General features: G+C 43.5%; 1 protein-coding gene across 2 annotated transcripts in view; it reads left to right on the top strand.

The window, feature by feature from the left end:
• Positions 1 to 3,066: 3,066 nt before the first annotated feature.
• The window catches only part of LOC138793101 (bone morphogenetic protein 8A-like), a 45,723-nt gene continuing 32,609 nt past the window's right edge, over positions 3,067 to 16,180 (top strand). For both annotated transcript variants that reach the window (XM_069971420.1, XM_069971419.1), the window contains exon 1: positions 3,067 to 3,748. In XM_069971420.1, coding sequence (XP_069827521.1) covers positions 3,364 to 3,748 — 385 coding nt within the window. In that variant the 5' untranslated portion in view covers positions 3,067 to 3,363. The remainder of the gene's footprint in view (positions 3,749 to 16,180) is intronic.

Below are 16,180 nucleotides of genomic sequence, written 5' to 3'. Positions count from 1 at the left end.
CACAGCTCCTTCCGCTTATCTCCACAGCTTGTCTCATTCCATTTCCCCGATGCTTGTTTTTTCTGGGTGCTTCTGAGATGAGAGGTCAGAGCAAAACGTGCCAAGCTCTGGTCAAGATGGGACACCGCTGTGGCCAGTGATTCGCTGAGCGAGCAGGTTCTGCTCCGCCCCTTGTCTCTGAATCAAGGAGAAGAAACTAGTATCAGCACACTGGAAGAAGCCAAATGGGAGCTGCAATGGACCTGCAGGAATCGGTGGTAGGTAAGTTTAATTTATTTTTATTTATTTTTTTCCACCATGTCCAGGAATATAATACCTATTTTATATGGGCTTGACACCCTTATTATTCTAGTTACACTGCATATACATACAAGTATTTTTAAAAACAGGCAGATATTATCTGTAGAATAGATCATTTTTTGTTGTATAAATTTCTAATGTTTTAATCCATGTTTTAACATCCATTTGACTTCTTTTTTTTTTTTTTTACAAATATGCATATACAGTATGTTGTGCAATGTTGACGACATTTTTGTGTACGCTAAAAAAAATGGATGAGTTTTCATCCGTTTTTTTAATCCTTTTTTTTTTTTTATAATGGAAGTCAGTGGAAAAACGGATGCACACAAATGCATCCTTTAAACAAATCAAGCGGAGAGCAAAATTGCAGTGTGAACCCAGCCGAACACACACTGCAGGGTGTCCCAAGTATCCCTATACAATGCATCTGCTTGTCATACGTTACTTTAGGCATCTCCTAGGAATACACTGGAGATTCTGTGTAGGGATGGTCCGAACCTTCCGAGGTTCGGGTTCGTATGAACCCGACGCTCGGCAGCAGATTCCCACTGTCTGCCCGCTCCCTGAAAACGCCCTGAAAACTGGGATACAGCCTATGGCTATGGCTGTATCCCAGTTTTCCAGGCGGTCCTCCCGCTGGACAGCGGGAATCATTACCGAGGGTTCGGGTTCGTACAAACCCGAACCGAACTCGGTTCGGACCATCCCTAATTCTGTGCATAGTGGATATCAGAGACAGTGAGGGTCAAGGGGATTTATAAACTCTGAAGTTAATAATTGTATGGACTTACCTACTTAATAACTGTTGAATTGATTTCTTCAGTAGAACTCTGTAAATGGGGGAGGTGGAGTGGGACATATAGATGCTCAACGGTGGGGCTGGGTGGGGATGGGCAGAGGTGTAGGTTAACCCTGGGTAGACATTAAAGGGGTTGTCCAGCAAGCAAAATAAGATGGCTGAAGCCTACTGCTCGCCCTGCACTCATTTTCTTAGATCCTACGTCTTATTGCAGAAACACTGTGCAGCTGTTGGACATTGTGTCGCGCCATGTTTCACCTGCACACAGTATTCGCGACTTACCCCCGCTCCAGCACCAGCAAGCAGAGGTCTTAAGCTGTATTCTGCTCGCCAGATACCCTCTTTATGTTTGCTTGCCTATTTCTATACCTAAATACTTTGGCAAGAGACAAAGTGGCTTGTTGTTGTATCCCTGGACCCCAGCACTGAGGACATTCCCCACCTGCCACCCTATTCCTAGCTAGAACCCTGGCAAGAGCTGCCAGGAGGGAAGTAATAGGTGATGATATAGTACACAAGAAGTCAGCCACAAAGTAAAGACTGATCCCATGTATACACATGAAAGCATGTAGTATACAGGGGGTCTGAGTGGTGACAGCAAACTGTTACCCCCTCCTTACTCAATGAGCAGTTCTCCCCATCATCCACAAGCTTAGATGCTGCACATTCGATATATATCTGTTTAAAACATATTCGTGGCTTTTTTTGTGTCTGAAACAGAAACTGTCCAGAGCAGCAGCAAATTCCCATAGAAAACCTCTCCTGCCCTGGACAGTTCCTGTCTCTCTCTGAAACCAGTTGATTTGACAGGAAAAAATCTTTCGCTGGCTAACCCTTTTAAGCTTTATTCACTTCAATGGCAGCGAGTTGCAAAACGCCACCCAAACTGGGGACAATAATCTTGCTATCTTTGAAAAAAAAAAAAGTTGCCATGTTTTTCTAACGCTTACATTTGATGTGCTGTATTTTCCTGCATATAAGACTACTTTTAAACCCAGGAAAATCTTCTCAAAAGTCAGGGGTCATCTTAGGGTCTGTTTACACTGCGGAACCCCCGGCTGCGGCCTCCATGAGAAATCCCGCCTGCAATCTCTTTCAGTGGGAGGTCTCGCGCCTCCGCTCACCACTCATAGAATTGACATGTCAATTCTTTGAGTGGAGAGGCATGGAGAGCGGAGACACGAGGCCTCCCTTTGAAATAGATAGTAGGCGGGATTTGCCATGGAGTCCGTGGGCGGGGGCTCGAAGCGGAATTTAGGCGCCAATTCCGTAGTGTGAATGGGCCCTTATGAAACGGGTGCTTCAGAACAGAACTGGAGAATGTGCAGTTGCCACATACGGTGGGGGAGCTCAAGAACGTTCGCACCCACCCCCCCCCTCCCCTATTCAGTGACCGTATGAAGGGTGGAGCAAGCTGCAGGTGTCCGGGGTATAAAAAAAAAAAAAGATACAGTAGAGTGGCGCTATACCCAGAAAAACACACCTCTTTCCCCCGTCTGGCCGCCCTTGTATCCTACCAGTATCACTGAACCTGAATGTTTTTTTATTAATTTTTATTTGGTGTGCGTTGGGAGAGGGGTAGTCTTATACGGCAAGTATATCTCGAACTCTATGTTTTAACTGGAAAGGTCTTATACGCCGGAAAATACGGTAAATGTATTGCAGAATACAATTCAGGTCAGTTGCATAGGGGTGAATACCATACTTGGGGAAAAGATTCCATTAAAAATGTATAATTTCCCATGATGAATATTATTCAGTAGAAGCTTTACACCAAGAAATAATCAGATCAAAGATGAAAAAAACAAACAAAAAAAAATTATTCCAAACGCTTAACCAATTACTCCCTGGGTAAATTACAAGTTAACACCTATAATTTAATTTGCCAAGTTCCAGAAGAAGGAGTGAGAGCTGAGACCTCTAGAGCTCATTGCAGGAGGAGGGTTTCTGCTAGTCGGCTTGAAACAAGCAGGAGGCTCAAGAACTGGTAATCACTCAAGGAAATGAAAGCCAGCTCTGCCAGGAACTCCCTCGCTTCTTAGGTATACATTCCCTATTTGAGGAAGCAAGAGTTACCTGTTACTGGAGGAAAGTTCAGATCCAGCACTTGTGGATTTCCTGTGCCTAGAAATATAGTGGGAATAACATATAAGAAGGATCCAGCCGAAGAGAAGATTTCGTATCATTGACGGAGCCGTGTCCCCTGCGTTTAGGGATGGTAATAGAGTTAGATCTGATCACTGACACTTCTTTTATCCGCTAAGATGCCCAGCATTCTACACTATATCTGGCCTATACTTTGTATCCTTGGATTTTTGTGCCATTTTACAACTGGAAGTTTTGTGAAAAATCATCTGAGATCGAGTTTTATCCAGAGGAAATTAAGTGGTAGAGAAAAGCGGGAGATGCAGAGGGAGATCTTATCCATCCTGGGGTTGCCAGGTAGACCCAGACCGGCAAATGGAGGCCAATTCCCATCATCAGCACCCTTGTTCATGTTGGATCTCTATCATGCTATGTGCAGCGAGGAAGAAGATGATGGAGGGCAGGGGGTATCAAGGCCACTGTTCACTACTCTAAGCACACAAAGCCCCCCGCTGGGAGCGGTCATCAGCGAGGCGGACACGGTCATGAGTTTTGTCAACATGGGTAAGGACATTTCAAATTGATGTGATTTTTTTTTCTTTACCATAGATGCAACATAATTACTATTATACTTCACATGACAGATTCTTCTTGGGAAAAATCTATCATGGTTTCTGCAGCATATCCTCAGATTTCAGTTGGCTATGCTGTGGACACCAGCGCATATTAGTCCCATTCCAGGGATGGACTGGCCCACCAGAGGGCTGGAAAATCCTCCGGTGGGCCCCCAGGTTTAGAACCTGCACTAACACTGACTGACATGTGGTTTCTCACTGGTTCTTCATTGGTGGACCCCCAGGATCATATCGTCTGGTCGGCCCCAGATACCCCAGTCTGACACTGCTCCATTCATTGGGGGATATGTAATCAGCATCTATCTGTCAAGTGACGTGCTACATATTTATTGTCCATGACACAGAGGTGCATGAACCACAGCTATGTGACACCCATAAAACAGCATAGCCTTTATTAGTCTAATATCAATTAACAATGACTTTTTAAGCAAATAGTGCGCTGACCTGGGTAATCGTTGTGGGCTGGACTCATCTCAGAGCCAGATTAGGATGTGTAGCTTATAGAACAGTTAAATGGTACCTGTCTTATTAAAGGGATTGTTCACCAAATTTGTTTTTCTTTCAAATCAACTGGTCCCACAAAGTGCCAGAAATTTGTAATTTACTTCTATACAGTGCTTTCTGCTGCCACCTCTGTCTATGTCAGAACTGTCCAGAGCAGTAGCAAATCCTCACGGAAAACTTCTCCAGTTCTCCAGACTAGAAGGAATACAGAAGACTTGAGATTTTTTTAATAGAAGTAAATTACAAGTCTATGTAACTTTCTGGCACCAGTTGATTTGAGAAAAACATTTTTTTAGGGGTGAACAACCCCTTTAAGTGACTTATGACATGTTTTAGTGATGGTGGTGGGGTTCCAGTGCTGAGCTTAAGCTTTGGCTGTCCAGGCATGATAGGAGTTGTAGTTTTGCAGCAGCTGGAGGGCCATGGTTCCCTACTCCTGCTTTAACTTATCAGGGACCTCCACCAATAACAGACTACGAGAAAGGTGTCATTACATTTTAAGCTACATGATTGATAATAAACAGCTTGAAATGTATAAGTAATCTTATCTCACACCTGAATTTTGCACAATAAAAAAACTAAGCCTAAGTCATTGGCTCCAAAGTCATTTCCTAATGGAGCAGACTTGCTAGTGTAAGGGGGCATTCACACTTTCTGTACCATAAATACGGACAATGTGCTGCGAAATGTATACTGAAGATTGAACAGTACAGTAACGTGAAGATTGAAACACTTTCTGAGCTACCAGCATCATAATGAATGATGATCCTGGGAACTCCGAATTCTGTTCTCTTCCGTCTCTTCTGTCTCTTCTCTACATTTTGCTTCTTCTTCTATGTTCACACATAGAAACATAGAAGATTGACAACTTGGTCCATCTAGTCTGCCCTTTTAGTATTTCCCTTCTTATTATCTAGGGCTCATGCACACTGAGCAATAGACAAGGAATTGAAGAGGAAAGATTTCTGCTTGAAAATTTATCTTCTATTCTTCTCTGGCAGAATAGGAGCTGAATTTGAGCGAAATGCAAGCAGAATTTTAAGCATTAAAGGAGAAGTCCAGCAAAAATTTTTATTAAAGTATTGTATTATCCCCTAAAAATTATACAAATCCCCAATATAAACTTATTGCAGGAAATGCTTATAAAGTGCTTTTTTCCCTGCACTTACTACTGCATCAAGGCTTTACTTCCTGGATAAAATTGTGATGTCACGACCTGACTCACAGAGCTGTGCGGGCTGTGGCTGCTGGAGAGGATGATGGCAGGGGGATTCTCAGTGTCCCTCCAGTTCCCTGTGTTACTCAGTGTCCCCCTGCCATCATCCTCTCCAGCAGCCACAGCCCGCACAGCTCTGGGAGTCGGGTCGTGACATCACCATTTTATCCAGGAAGTGACATCACCATGTTATCCAGGAAGTGAAGCCTTGATGCAGTAGTAAGTGCAGGGAAAAAAATCACTTTATAAGCATTTCCCGTAATAAGTGTATATTGGGGATTTGTATAACTTTTGGGGGGGCAATACAATATTTTAATACAAAATTTCGCCGGACTTCTCCTTTAAGAAATGACGGCCACTCATTCACTGACAGTGAGACACTGAGCAAGGCGGGATACCGCAGCGGAGCGCTCCGCCGCAGAATTCCAAAATTCTTGCTCAGTGTGAACGGGGCCAAAGAATTGACATGTCAATTGTTTGGGCGGATTCTGCCAGAGGAATCCTATAGAAGTCAATGGGGGCTTACATTCTGCTTCCATTCTGCTTGATTTCCGCTTGCATTCTGCTTAAATTCTGCTCCTATTCTGCCAGAGCTTAATAGACAAGGAATTTCAGGGTATGTGCACACTGAGCAATTCTCGAGGAATTGAAGCAGAAAGTTTTCAGGCAGAATTCAAGCAGAATTTAAGCCCCCCATTGACTTCTATAGGATTCCTCTAGCAGATGTACAGCAGAAAATTCTGCTGGGAAATTCTGCAGTGTGAACAACAGAGCAGAAAACCCATTGAACGCAATGGGACTTTGCTCTGTACATATTTTACGGGAGGAAATTTAAGCTGAAATTCCTCTTCAATTCCTAACCTAATTCCTCACCTTTTCCTCAGTGTGCCATACCCTAATTCCTCACCTATTCCTGGCATGTCACTTCTTTCTGCTATAGGAATCCTATAGAAGTCAACAGGGCTTGAATTCTGCTTAAAATTCTGCTTGCATTCCACTTGAATTCCGCTCAAATTCAGCTCCTATTCTGCCAGATCAGAAATTCCTCACCTAATTCCTCACCTTACCACATACCCCAAGGGTATGTGCACACTGAGCAATTCTCGAGGTATTGTAGCTGAAAGTTTTCAGGCAGAATTCAAGCAGAATTTAAGCCCCCCATTGACTTCTATAGGATTCCTCTAGCAGATCTACAGCAGAAAATTCTGCTTGGAAATTCTGCTGTGTGAACAACAGAGCAGAAAACCCATTGAACACAATGGGACATTGCCCTGTACATATTTTACGGGAGGAATTTCAAGCTGAATTTCAAGCTGAATTCCTCGCCTTTTCCTCAGTGTGCACATACCCCAAGAATGTATCTGAATTATGGCTGTACACAACATTGTTATTATTTATTATGCTATTGAGGCTGTACTAATGAGATATACATTACTCCTTGGTGCACTGATCTGCCAGCCCTCCTCATGAATATGCATTAGGAGGCAGCAGGTGGGCAGATCATTGAGGTAAAGTAGCCGCCCAATGTACAAAACAACCTAATCAGCATAAGAATAAGTAAGATTAGACATTAGAGGGTAAAGGCCCTATTACATGGAGCGATAATCTAAAATCATCGGCTGCCAACGGCTGGTGAATGTGTAAAGGAAATAAAAGTTTATACTTACCTCTCCATGCTCCCCGGTGCTTCTGCCTGCTCCCTGGTATCTTCCGCAGCCAGTGGGGTGGTCTGAGGTACTGCTCAGCCAATCACTGGCGAAACAGGACTGCCAATATACAACATATATACAGCCCTTCCTGCACGATTATGGAGCCGTGTAATAGGCTCAGTAAGTAATATGGCCCTAAGATGACATAAAAACAACTTGGGCAGCCATAATACAGGAACATTCTTAGCCGTAAAAAGTCTCAAAATGGCTCAAAATTCTGTGTGTGTGAATATAGCCTAAATCTGTTAACACAAAGCACATCTCCATATGGCTAATGTGTAGAGATGAGTGAATTTACAGTAGAAATGAAGTGAATCACTATGTTAGCTCTGCAATCTGCTTATCAGCCTGCTGCTTTTGAAGTCCATGCAGCTCCGTGCTGCTCAATGCCGAGTGCTTGGAAAAGCTGGATCCAGTCCTGGACTGGATCCAGCTTTTCCAAGCATTCAGGGTGAAGTGGTACAGATTTCAAAGGCTGATAAGCAGATTGCTGAGATAACTAAGTGATTTGCTTAGTTCTGTAAATTCGCTTATCTCTACTAATGTGCTCCACTTTTTTTTTTTCCGTATAAATACAACAATTCATTTATATAATAAATTTATACCATACCAACATAATAACATCACTGAAAAGTGAGAGGAGAGGCCCAGTGGGGAACAACTCTCAGAGATAGGGACATAACAGTAATGACCCTCTTCTTGTGTACATCAACATTGCACATTGGTTTGCATAAAGTTAACAATGACTTGTGGGAAAGGGTTACAAATGCTGTGTTATGGACTTTATATGGACTTTAAAAGGGATTATCCAGCACTACAAAAACATGGACACTTTTCCCCCTACTGTTGTATCCAGTTCAGTGAAACCCCACCCGAACTGAAGACAAGAGAGAGGGAAAAGTGGCCATGTTTTTGTAGCGCTGGATAACCCCTTTAACAAATACTGCCAGTCGGAGTGTATTGCAACCATCAAGCTTCTGTACCTTATAGGAGATCTGTAAACATTGAGAGTGTCGTGCCGCCATTGCATGAAGAATAAGAAAAAAATTAAAGTGAACTGTCTGGTTTACATGGTATACTAGCCATTCAACTTCCATGCACAGTACAAGCTCACTAGATACAAAGGCATACAGGGAACATTCTCCAATGGCCCTGAAAATAACATTTTCCACCTATATTTGTGGTCCATTCACCATAAAAATCCACAATTTACAGATAATATAAAACTGATACTATAGTAACCTGGTAAAAGTATATTGTAAATACACCATATGCCATAAATAGGAAATGACCAAGGGCCAATGTGTTATATTTACCTGAGTTTTTATGCAAATAGAAACACAAGCAGCACATTTTGGCCTTTTCTGTCTATAATTTACTTGTGGTGACTTTGGTTACTCTAAAGAACGGGTTACCACAATCCACCCACCCACATTCTTTCTGAGCAAGTGTTGAGAAACTGGAAAGATACTGAAAGAAAGTCCCGAAAATGCCTTCTTTTCAATGATGTATTTGATCATAGGGGCTATTCACTGAAAACAGGTTCATTTAATGGCAGTTCAGGGCAGTGAGCACAAGCAGAGTGTTATTGCAGCTATAGGAATTTATAGCGATCTCAAAACTGCTATAATGTGGCAGAGAATGACCATGACCACACAGCGTCTTTTTTTTTTTTGCCATTTGACAGATTTTTTTTGAATGTCTGCCATTTCAGGCATACATAATGGCCGTTATTTAGGAGCAAAAATGATTACCGACCACCGCTCTTTGGATCCTGACCACCACTCTTAGCTCTGGGAGTGGTGGCCAGTTAGTGACGGGACTTGTGTGGTCAGGAGCTGGTAAGTATGTTTTATTTTTTCCATGGCTCCCTCTGACATCCCACAGGGCTTGGATTCAGCTCAGCACTGCTGTGTCCCTTCCTTGCTCCCTCTGCACCGAACCAGGAAGTAAAAGTGGGGTGTGGTGGTGCTGAGCTGAGAAATAGGAGATGAGAACACCACCTTAAGTCATTACCATATAAATGGTTTGAAATTAGGCTATAATCTACTTCAGGGGCATAGCTAATGTCTCTTGGGCCCTGGTGCAAGAGATCAACTTGAGCCCCCCCTTCCTCGACCAAGCGATGCTATTGGTATAATATATATATATATATATATATATATATATATATAGATAGGTATATATATATTAATCTCAAGACTGATATTATAAATAATACCAGTGTATAGGAAATATCACCATACATATTACCTCCATTCTGTAACCAAATCCTTTATACTGAGACCAATATTACCAATAATACCAGTATATAGGAAGGAAATATTACCGCCACACCACAACCACTACCATCTCCACCATATTGTTACTGACCAAATCCTGTATACTAAATCCAATGAAACCCCCTGGGATCCCTGAACCCTGCCGTCTCTCTTACGAATATAGCCTTGGGACGGCACTCTATTCATTCCTATGAAGCGACAGAAAGAGCCGAGTACAGCGGAAAAGCTGTTAGTGGTGTCACAGGGGAGGGGGAGTATGTTCATAATAATAAACTGCTCCATGCTGTAGACAGTCTCAATCTGGTCCTGCATATAAGGACTGATGAGGAATAATGAATATACATTTGCAGTACTGTAATTTATGTACACTTAGAGTCACTGTCATAAAAAAATTTTTTTGCAGAAATCAGTAGTCCAGGCGATTTTAAGAAACTTTGTAATTGGGTTTTTTAGCCAAATCTGCCATTATCTGCATGTAAAAAGCCTTTTCCCAGGTCCCTCTCTCCTCTCCTTTCTTTCATCCACTGCTCAGAATCTGGAAATCTCGACAGTTTTTTCATCAGTCGGATCTGTCTGGTCTATGAAGGGGGGAGGGGGAAGGAGCGAGATTAGCGGGCAGCTGAGAGCAAAGAACAAAGGATTGCTCAGCGGGGGAGCTATTCACAGTGCCATTCAGAGGTCAGAGAGGTCAGTGGTGACTGTCAGAGGAGAGAGCCCAATGTGAATGTAAATTAACTCCTTGTTGTTCTGTTTTGCTGCCTCTACTTTCTCTCTCCATAGGAAAACCATAAAGACAGAGGGAGGGCTTCAAACTGCTTTTTCATGGAAAAATTCATTTTTTGGCTAATAAACCCAATTACAAAGTTTCTTAAAATCACCTGTACTATTGATTTCTGCAATAAAAATTTTAACGACAGTGACGCTTAATAGAGGTTGTCCAAGAAAAATGAATACTTGGCCATTCCGCGGGGGACAGTAATGTATACTTACCTGTCCCGTTCCTTCGCTGCCCCCATAAGAAACAGACGCTCAGTATAGAATCTATGCTGAGTGACTATTTCTGGTGGGAGCACGACGCCATTGTATGTTATGAAAACACAGGAAGCGGTGTAGAGCAGGTGACCCGAGATCCGGCAGCTTTGAGAGAACAGGATAGGTAAGTATACATTACCGACATGTCCTCTTCAACCCCGTCAGCCTGGCCAACTATTGTTTTTCCCGGACAACCTCTTTAAGCTATAAATTTGGCTTCCGATATTTATGAAGAGTCCCTCGAAAATGGTGCAACCATGGCTTTTTAATTTCTATAAATCTGTGATATTTATGGTCTGCATTTCCTGGCCTGATGCTCGGCTCATTTTGTCTGCTTATTTCTGGCCTCCTCACATGTGATGTGGTTGATCACTTTAAAGCTCCTTTTAATTTAGTGTCTGAAAAAACACAGAAAGGCAGCCAGGACTAGTAATTACAGACGATGTGTCATTTATAGAAGAGAAGGGCCTACAGGATGCTTACAATGAAATCCGCACCACACTGCAGTGAAAATACATTCTGCTGGCATTGTGTAGGAGGGAAACTTTAGTACTGTAGAATCATTAAACAACCAACATTAAAGTAGGAACAAAGTGCGACAATGGGAAGCTTTGTTGCTTTTTTTATACCTCAGAGGCCTTTAATATCCATATCTGGCACAGTCATGTCAGCCTCCAGCAGGAGTTCAGACAAACACAGGTCTAGTGTAAAGTCATAGCTTATGAATACACTGCTGATGTTTTTCATGAGTTATACCCATATATCCACAATAAATTCTAACCTCAAATGACCTGCGCAATGTGTATTCTAGTATGTTAATTTATTAGATGAAAAGTAGATTTATATGTATTTCTGGTGCATTTAGAGAGCTACTCCTAATGAGACGCAACCTGTATGGGTGGATTTGTCATGTGACATCAACCATTGTTATCCCTGCTATGTTGTGCCCAATAAAAAGTGTGTAACCAGCACAGAACGGTCACCATCTAGGCTGGTACGCACTTACAGAAATTGCAAGCATAATAAACAAGTGTATATATATATATATATATATATATATATATATATATAGTGGTACCTTGGTTTAAGAGTAACTTGAATTAAGAGCGTTATGCAAAAAGAGTTCACAGTTTTTGGGGTAGGAGGGAAAGTCGGGGAGGGTCATGTTCTGCATAGCGTGGTCTTCAGCACTGTACTCTGACCCAGGAAGTCTCCCTCACCTTCCAAATTATAGCAGATCCACTTCAGGCTGGGGCTTACATCAGGGGACAGGACTGTGGAGGTAATCTCTTCATAGCTGTAACCCCTCTCTCCCCTGACAGAGAGTGCTGCATGTGTGTGCCCACATCTGTACTGCTCAGTCCTTCATGCTCTGTGCAGTCTCTGTCAGCCCTTGTGTTTCCCATCCTCTCCATTCCTGCTAAAATGTACCTTCACTTACATTAAGCTATACACACTGCTGCTATAATGTGCCTGCACTTACACTCAGCTATACACACTGCTGCTATAATGTCCCTGCACTTACACTTAGCTATACACACTGCTGCTATAATGTCCCTGCACTTACACTCAGCTATACACACTGCTGCTATAATGTCCCTGCACTTACACTTAGCTATACACACTGCTGCTATAATGTGCCTGCACTTACATTTAGCTATACACACTGCTGCTATAATGTGCCTGCACTTACACTCAGCCACTCACACTGCTGTATAGAAAAGTTTCTGTCACTGTCCTCCTGCATAGGTATGTGATTCTCACTTCCTGATTGGTCCATGCTGAACACACACCCCTTCCCCATTGTGATCATGTGACCACACAGACCTCTGGCAGCAGCCCTGCTTCTCTTTTCTAACCTGTTGTACTATGCACCTGCATTATGGGCATCTGCAGTTCCTTTCTGCATCTACAAACTGCGTCTGTTTTTTCATCCTCATGCACATATTATACATTATACACCACATGCTGATTTCTATACTGTACAGTAACTTAGAATATGACATATCTAGCTTTCTAAATGTTTATTTTACCTGTTATTCAGAATATAAAATCATTATTTTTGGGATGTGGAACCATTTGTCTGCATTTCAATGGCTCCTTATGGGAAAATTTGCTTTGGTTTAAGAGTGATTTGGATTACAAACACGGTCCCGGAACTAATTATGCTTGTAATCCAAGGCACCACTATATATATACAGGGTGTTCCAAAAGCAGGTGGACAGTAGGTGTAATAGGGTTATGAAGGGGGAGATTTATCAAACATGGTGTAAAGTGAAACTGGCTCAATTGCCCCTAGCAACCAATCAGATTCCACCTTTCATTTTCTAAAGAGTCTGTGAGGAATGCAAAGTGAAATCTTATTGGTTGCTAGGGGCAACTGATCTAATTTCACTTTACACCATGTTTGATAAATCTCCCCCTTCATAACCCTATGAAACATACTGTCCACCTACTTTTGGACCACCCTGTATATACTGTATACCCTCTGTCCTATGGTATCTGGAAGCAAGATGTTAGCTGCAGATCCTTTGAGTCCCCTTCACTTGACAAAAGTTCCAATAAACACTTGCACATAAGACGACCAGATCTGTGAGTAGGAGATAGTTGAGAGGATAGGACAGACAGAAGAAGCCCCTAAGATAGGTCAGCACATAACACATGGTACAAAAAGACAATTAACCCATCACTTCCTTCAACTGTGCAATAGTAGTAATACACACAAGAAATACTGACACCTAGTGGGGATACTTAAAATACCTCATCCACCACTTGTTTAACCTGAGAACTTTAGGACAGGTGCAAAGAACAAAAACACCAGTGGTGGGATACCAAAGCAGCAAATCACAACCCATAGACTTTTAGTGGGGGTAAAAATGCAAGAAAAAAAACCCTAATATTTATAAATTGGCACTGGAAATAATAACGCGTTGGATAACAATTTAAAAGTTTAAAATAAATTAGAAAACAGCAGAAAAATGTAAAAAGGTAGAAAAAAACTGCAGGCAGTTTTTAAGGTGTTTTTCTGGCATTTTTTTTTCATCCCCAAAAAGCAATGTGCTAAAGTTGTATATGAGGAAGGCCTCATTCTGATTCTGATATTTGGAAGTTACAGTCAGTGTGTCTAGTATTTGATACTGTGCCACATAAAAGGTTGGTACATTACATGAGAGTGGTTTATTAATAGGAAACAGAGGGTGGTTATTAATGCTGCATACTGAGTGGGTCACTGTCACTAGTGGGGTAGCACAGGGGTCAGTTTTGGTCCCTATTCTTTTTAATTTATTCATTACTGACTAGTGATGAGCGAACATGCTCATCCGACCTTGGTACTCGATCAAGTATTAGGGTACTCGATGGTACTCGTTACTCGGACGAGCATCTCGCGATACTCGAAAAAATCTCATCATCCGTTTCCTGTAAGTTTGGGAGCTATTTCTCAGCCAATAAACATGCAGGAGACTCTTTGGTACATCCTGCGATCACGTGGGACCCATACATGTCGATAGCAGCGATTGGTTGGCCAGATCAGATGACCCTGCCATACAAAACGTGCAGCCGGCAGTGCTCGCTTCAGACGCATGCTGTGAGAGATCAGGGACAGAGCTGCTGCTTCTCAGGGAGAGTGTCAGTGTAGGATTTAGCATTCCAGTAGGCAGAGAATACTAGTAATATAAACTTCAAATAGTTTTTTAATAGTATTACTACAGACTGCTGGCTGGGACTTGCAGTGCTGCTGCCACGATGTAACCAGCACACTGTGGTGATCGGCTGCTGGCAGAAAAGGGACATTAGGTTTTGCATACAGACCCCTAAGAAGTGCTCAGTGTACTCTTTTTTTGATTTTGGGGCTGGTGGTGCTGCTGTATTACATTGGATTGCTGGGATTTGTAGTACACCTACATAGAACTTTACTGCTCATTGGACGGGGGTGTCAGAGAGTGTGTCTAGGTCCAGCCACTACCAGATTGTACCGTACAGCCCCCCCTAAACTAGTGGGTACTACACTGTATTGCTGGGATTTGTAGTACACCTGCATAAAACTTCACTGCTCATTGTAAGGGGGTATCCCAGCGTGTGTCTAGGTCCAGCCACTACCAGATTGTACCATACAGCCCCCCCAAAACTTGTGGGAGCACAAGTATTTTTCCTGATTTCTGTATTTCATACGCAAGGCCTATCTAAGTTCGATACTGTGCAGTGTCCATAAAATGGTGACCGCCAAAGGGTAAGGGTCGAGGACGAGGGCGTGGGCGTGGGGTTCCAAGTGGTACCGTTGCCGGAGGCTGTGGTTCAGGGCAGGGTGACACAGCAGCACCTGTTGAGGAGGTAGCAGTGGCACACCGCAGACGTCCACTCCCTAGCATCTTTGCCCAACTTACGGGGTCTCATTGTAGACCGATATTGAAACCGCAGCAGTGTGAACAGGTGATCACATGGATAGCAGATAATGTGTCCAGTAACTTATCCACCACCCAGTCTTCCACCAGTCCGCCCACGCTACCCAAGGGAGTGGAACCCTTGCTCCATTAGCTCAGCCTCCTTCCCCACAGCTTGGCCCCTCCAGGGAAAGAAGGGATTCAGATCCACCACCACCATGCTCCCAGGAACTGTTTTCTGGACCCTTCCCTGAGTCAGAGCAACCGGAGCAGTCGATCTGTCCTGATGCCCAAACTATGCAGCTCACGCAGTCAGTGGGTGATGAGAGTGGGGACTTGCAAGCGGGGTTGGAAGAGGTGTCTGAAGATGACGATGAGACCCAGTTGTCAGACAGTGAGGTTGTTGTCATGGATGTAACTCAAAGTGAGGAGGAGAGTGAGGAAATGGAGGAAGAGCTGGTGGATGAGGACGAAGTGACTGACCCGAGCTCGGTGGATAAGCCTAGTGAAGACCGTGCTTCTGAGGGGGAGGCAAGTTCACCCGCAGGACCGCTTGGAAGAGGAAGAGGGGTGGGCAGAGGGAGAAGCAGGGGCAGAGCGATTAGATCAGCAACTGTTTCACGGAGTCAAACTCCCGTGGCCAGGGCTAGATGTTCCCAAGTCTGGAGGTTTTTTAAAGAAAGTGCGGATAACCGACGGACTGTAGAGTGCAACGTGTGCCACGCCAGGATCAGCAGGGGAGCCACCACTACCAGCCTAACCACTACCAGCATGCGCAGGCATATGAGTGCCAAACACCTCACTCAGTCGAACCAAGGCCGTTCAGTGGCTACTGCTGGGCCTTAACTGGCATCCATGTTGGCTACTGCTGGGCCTTAACTGGCATCCATGTTGACTACTGCTGGGCCATTACTGGCATCCATGTTGACTACTGCTGTGCCTGCCCTTGCCTCCATGTTGGCTACTGCTGGGTCTTAACTGACATCCATGTTGACTACTGCTGGGCTTTAACTGGCATCTATGTTGAGTACTGCTGTGCTTGCCCTTGCCTCCATGTTGGCTACTGCTGGTCCTTAACTGGCATCCATGTTGACTACTGCTGACTACTGGTGTGCCTGCCCTTGCCTCCATGTTGGCTACTGCTGGGCCTTAACTGGCATCCATGTTGACTACTGCTGGGCCTTTACTAGCATCCATGTTGACTACTGCTGTGCCTGCCCTTGCCTCCATGTTGGCTAC

This window comes from Dendropsophus ebraccatus, chromosome 5 (genome assembly GCF_027789765.1).
Source record: "Dendropsophus ebraccatus isolate aDenEbr1 chromosome 5, aDenEbr1.pat, whole genome shotgun sequence".
Classification (NCBI taxonomy): Eukaryota; Metazoa; Chordata; class Amphibia; order Anura; family Hylidae; genus Dendropsophus; species Dendropsophus ebraccatus.
This window is presented reverse-complemented; position numbering and strand designations above follow the sequence as displayed.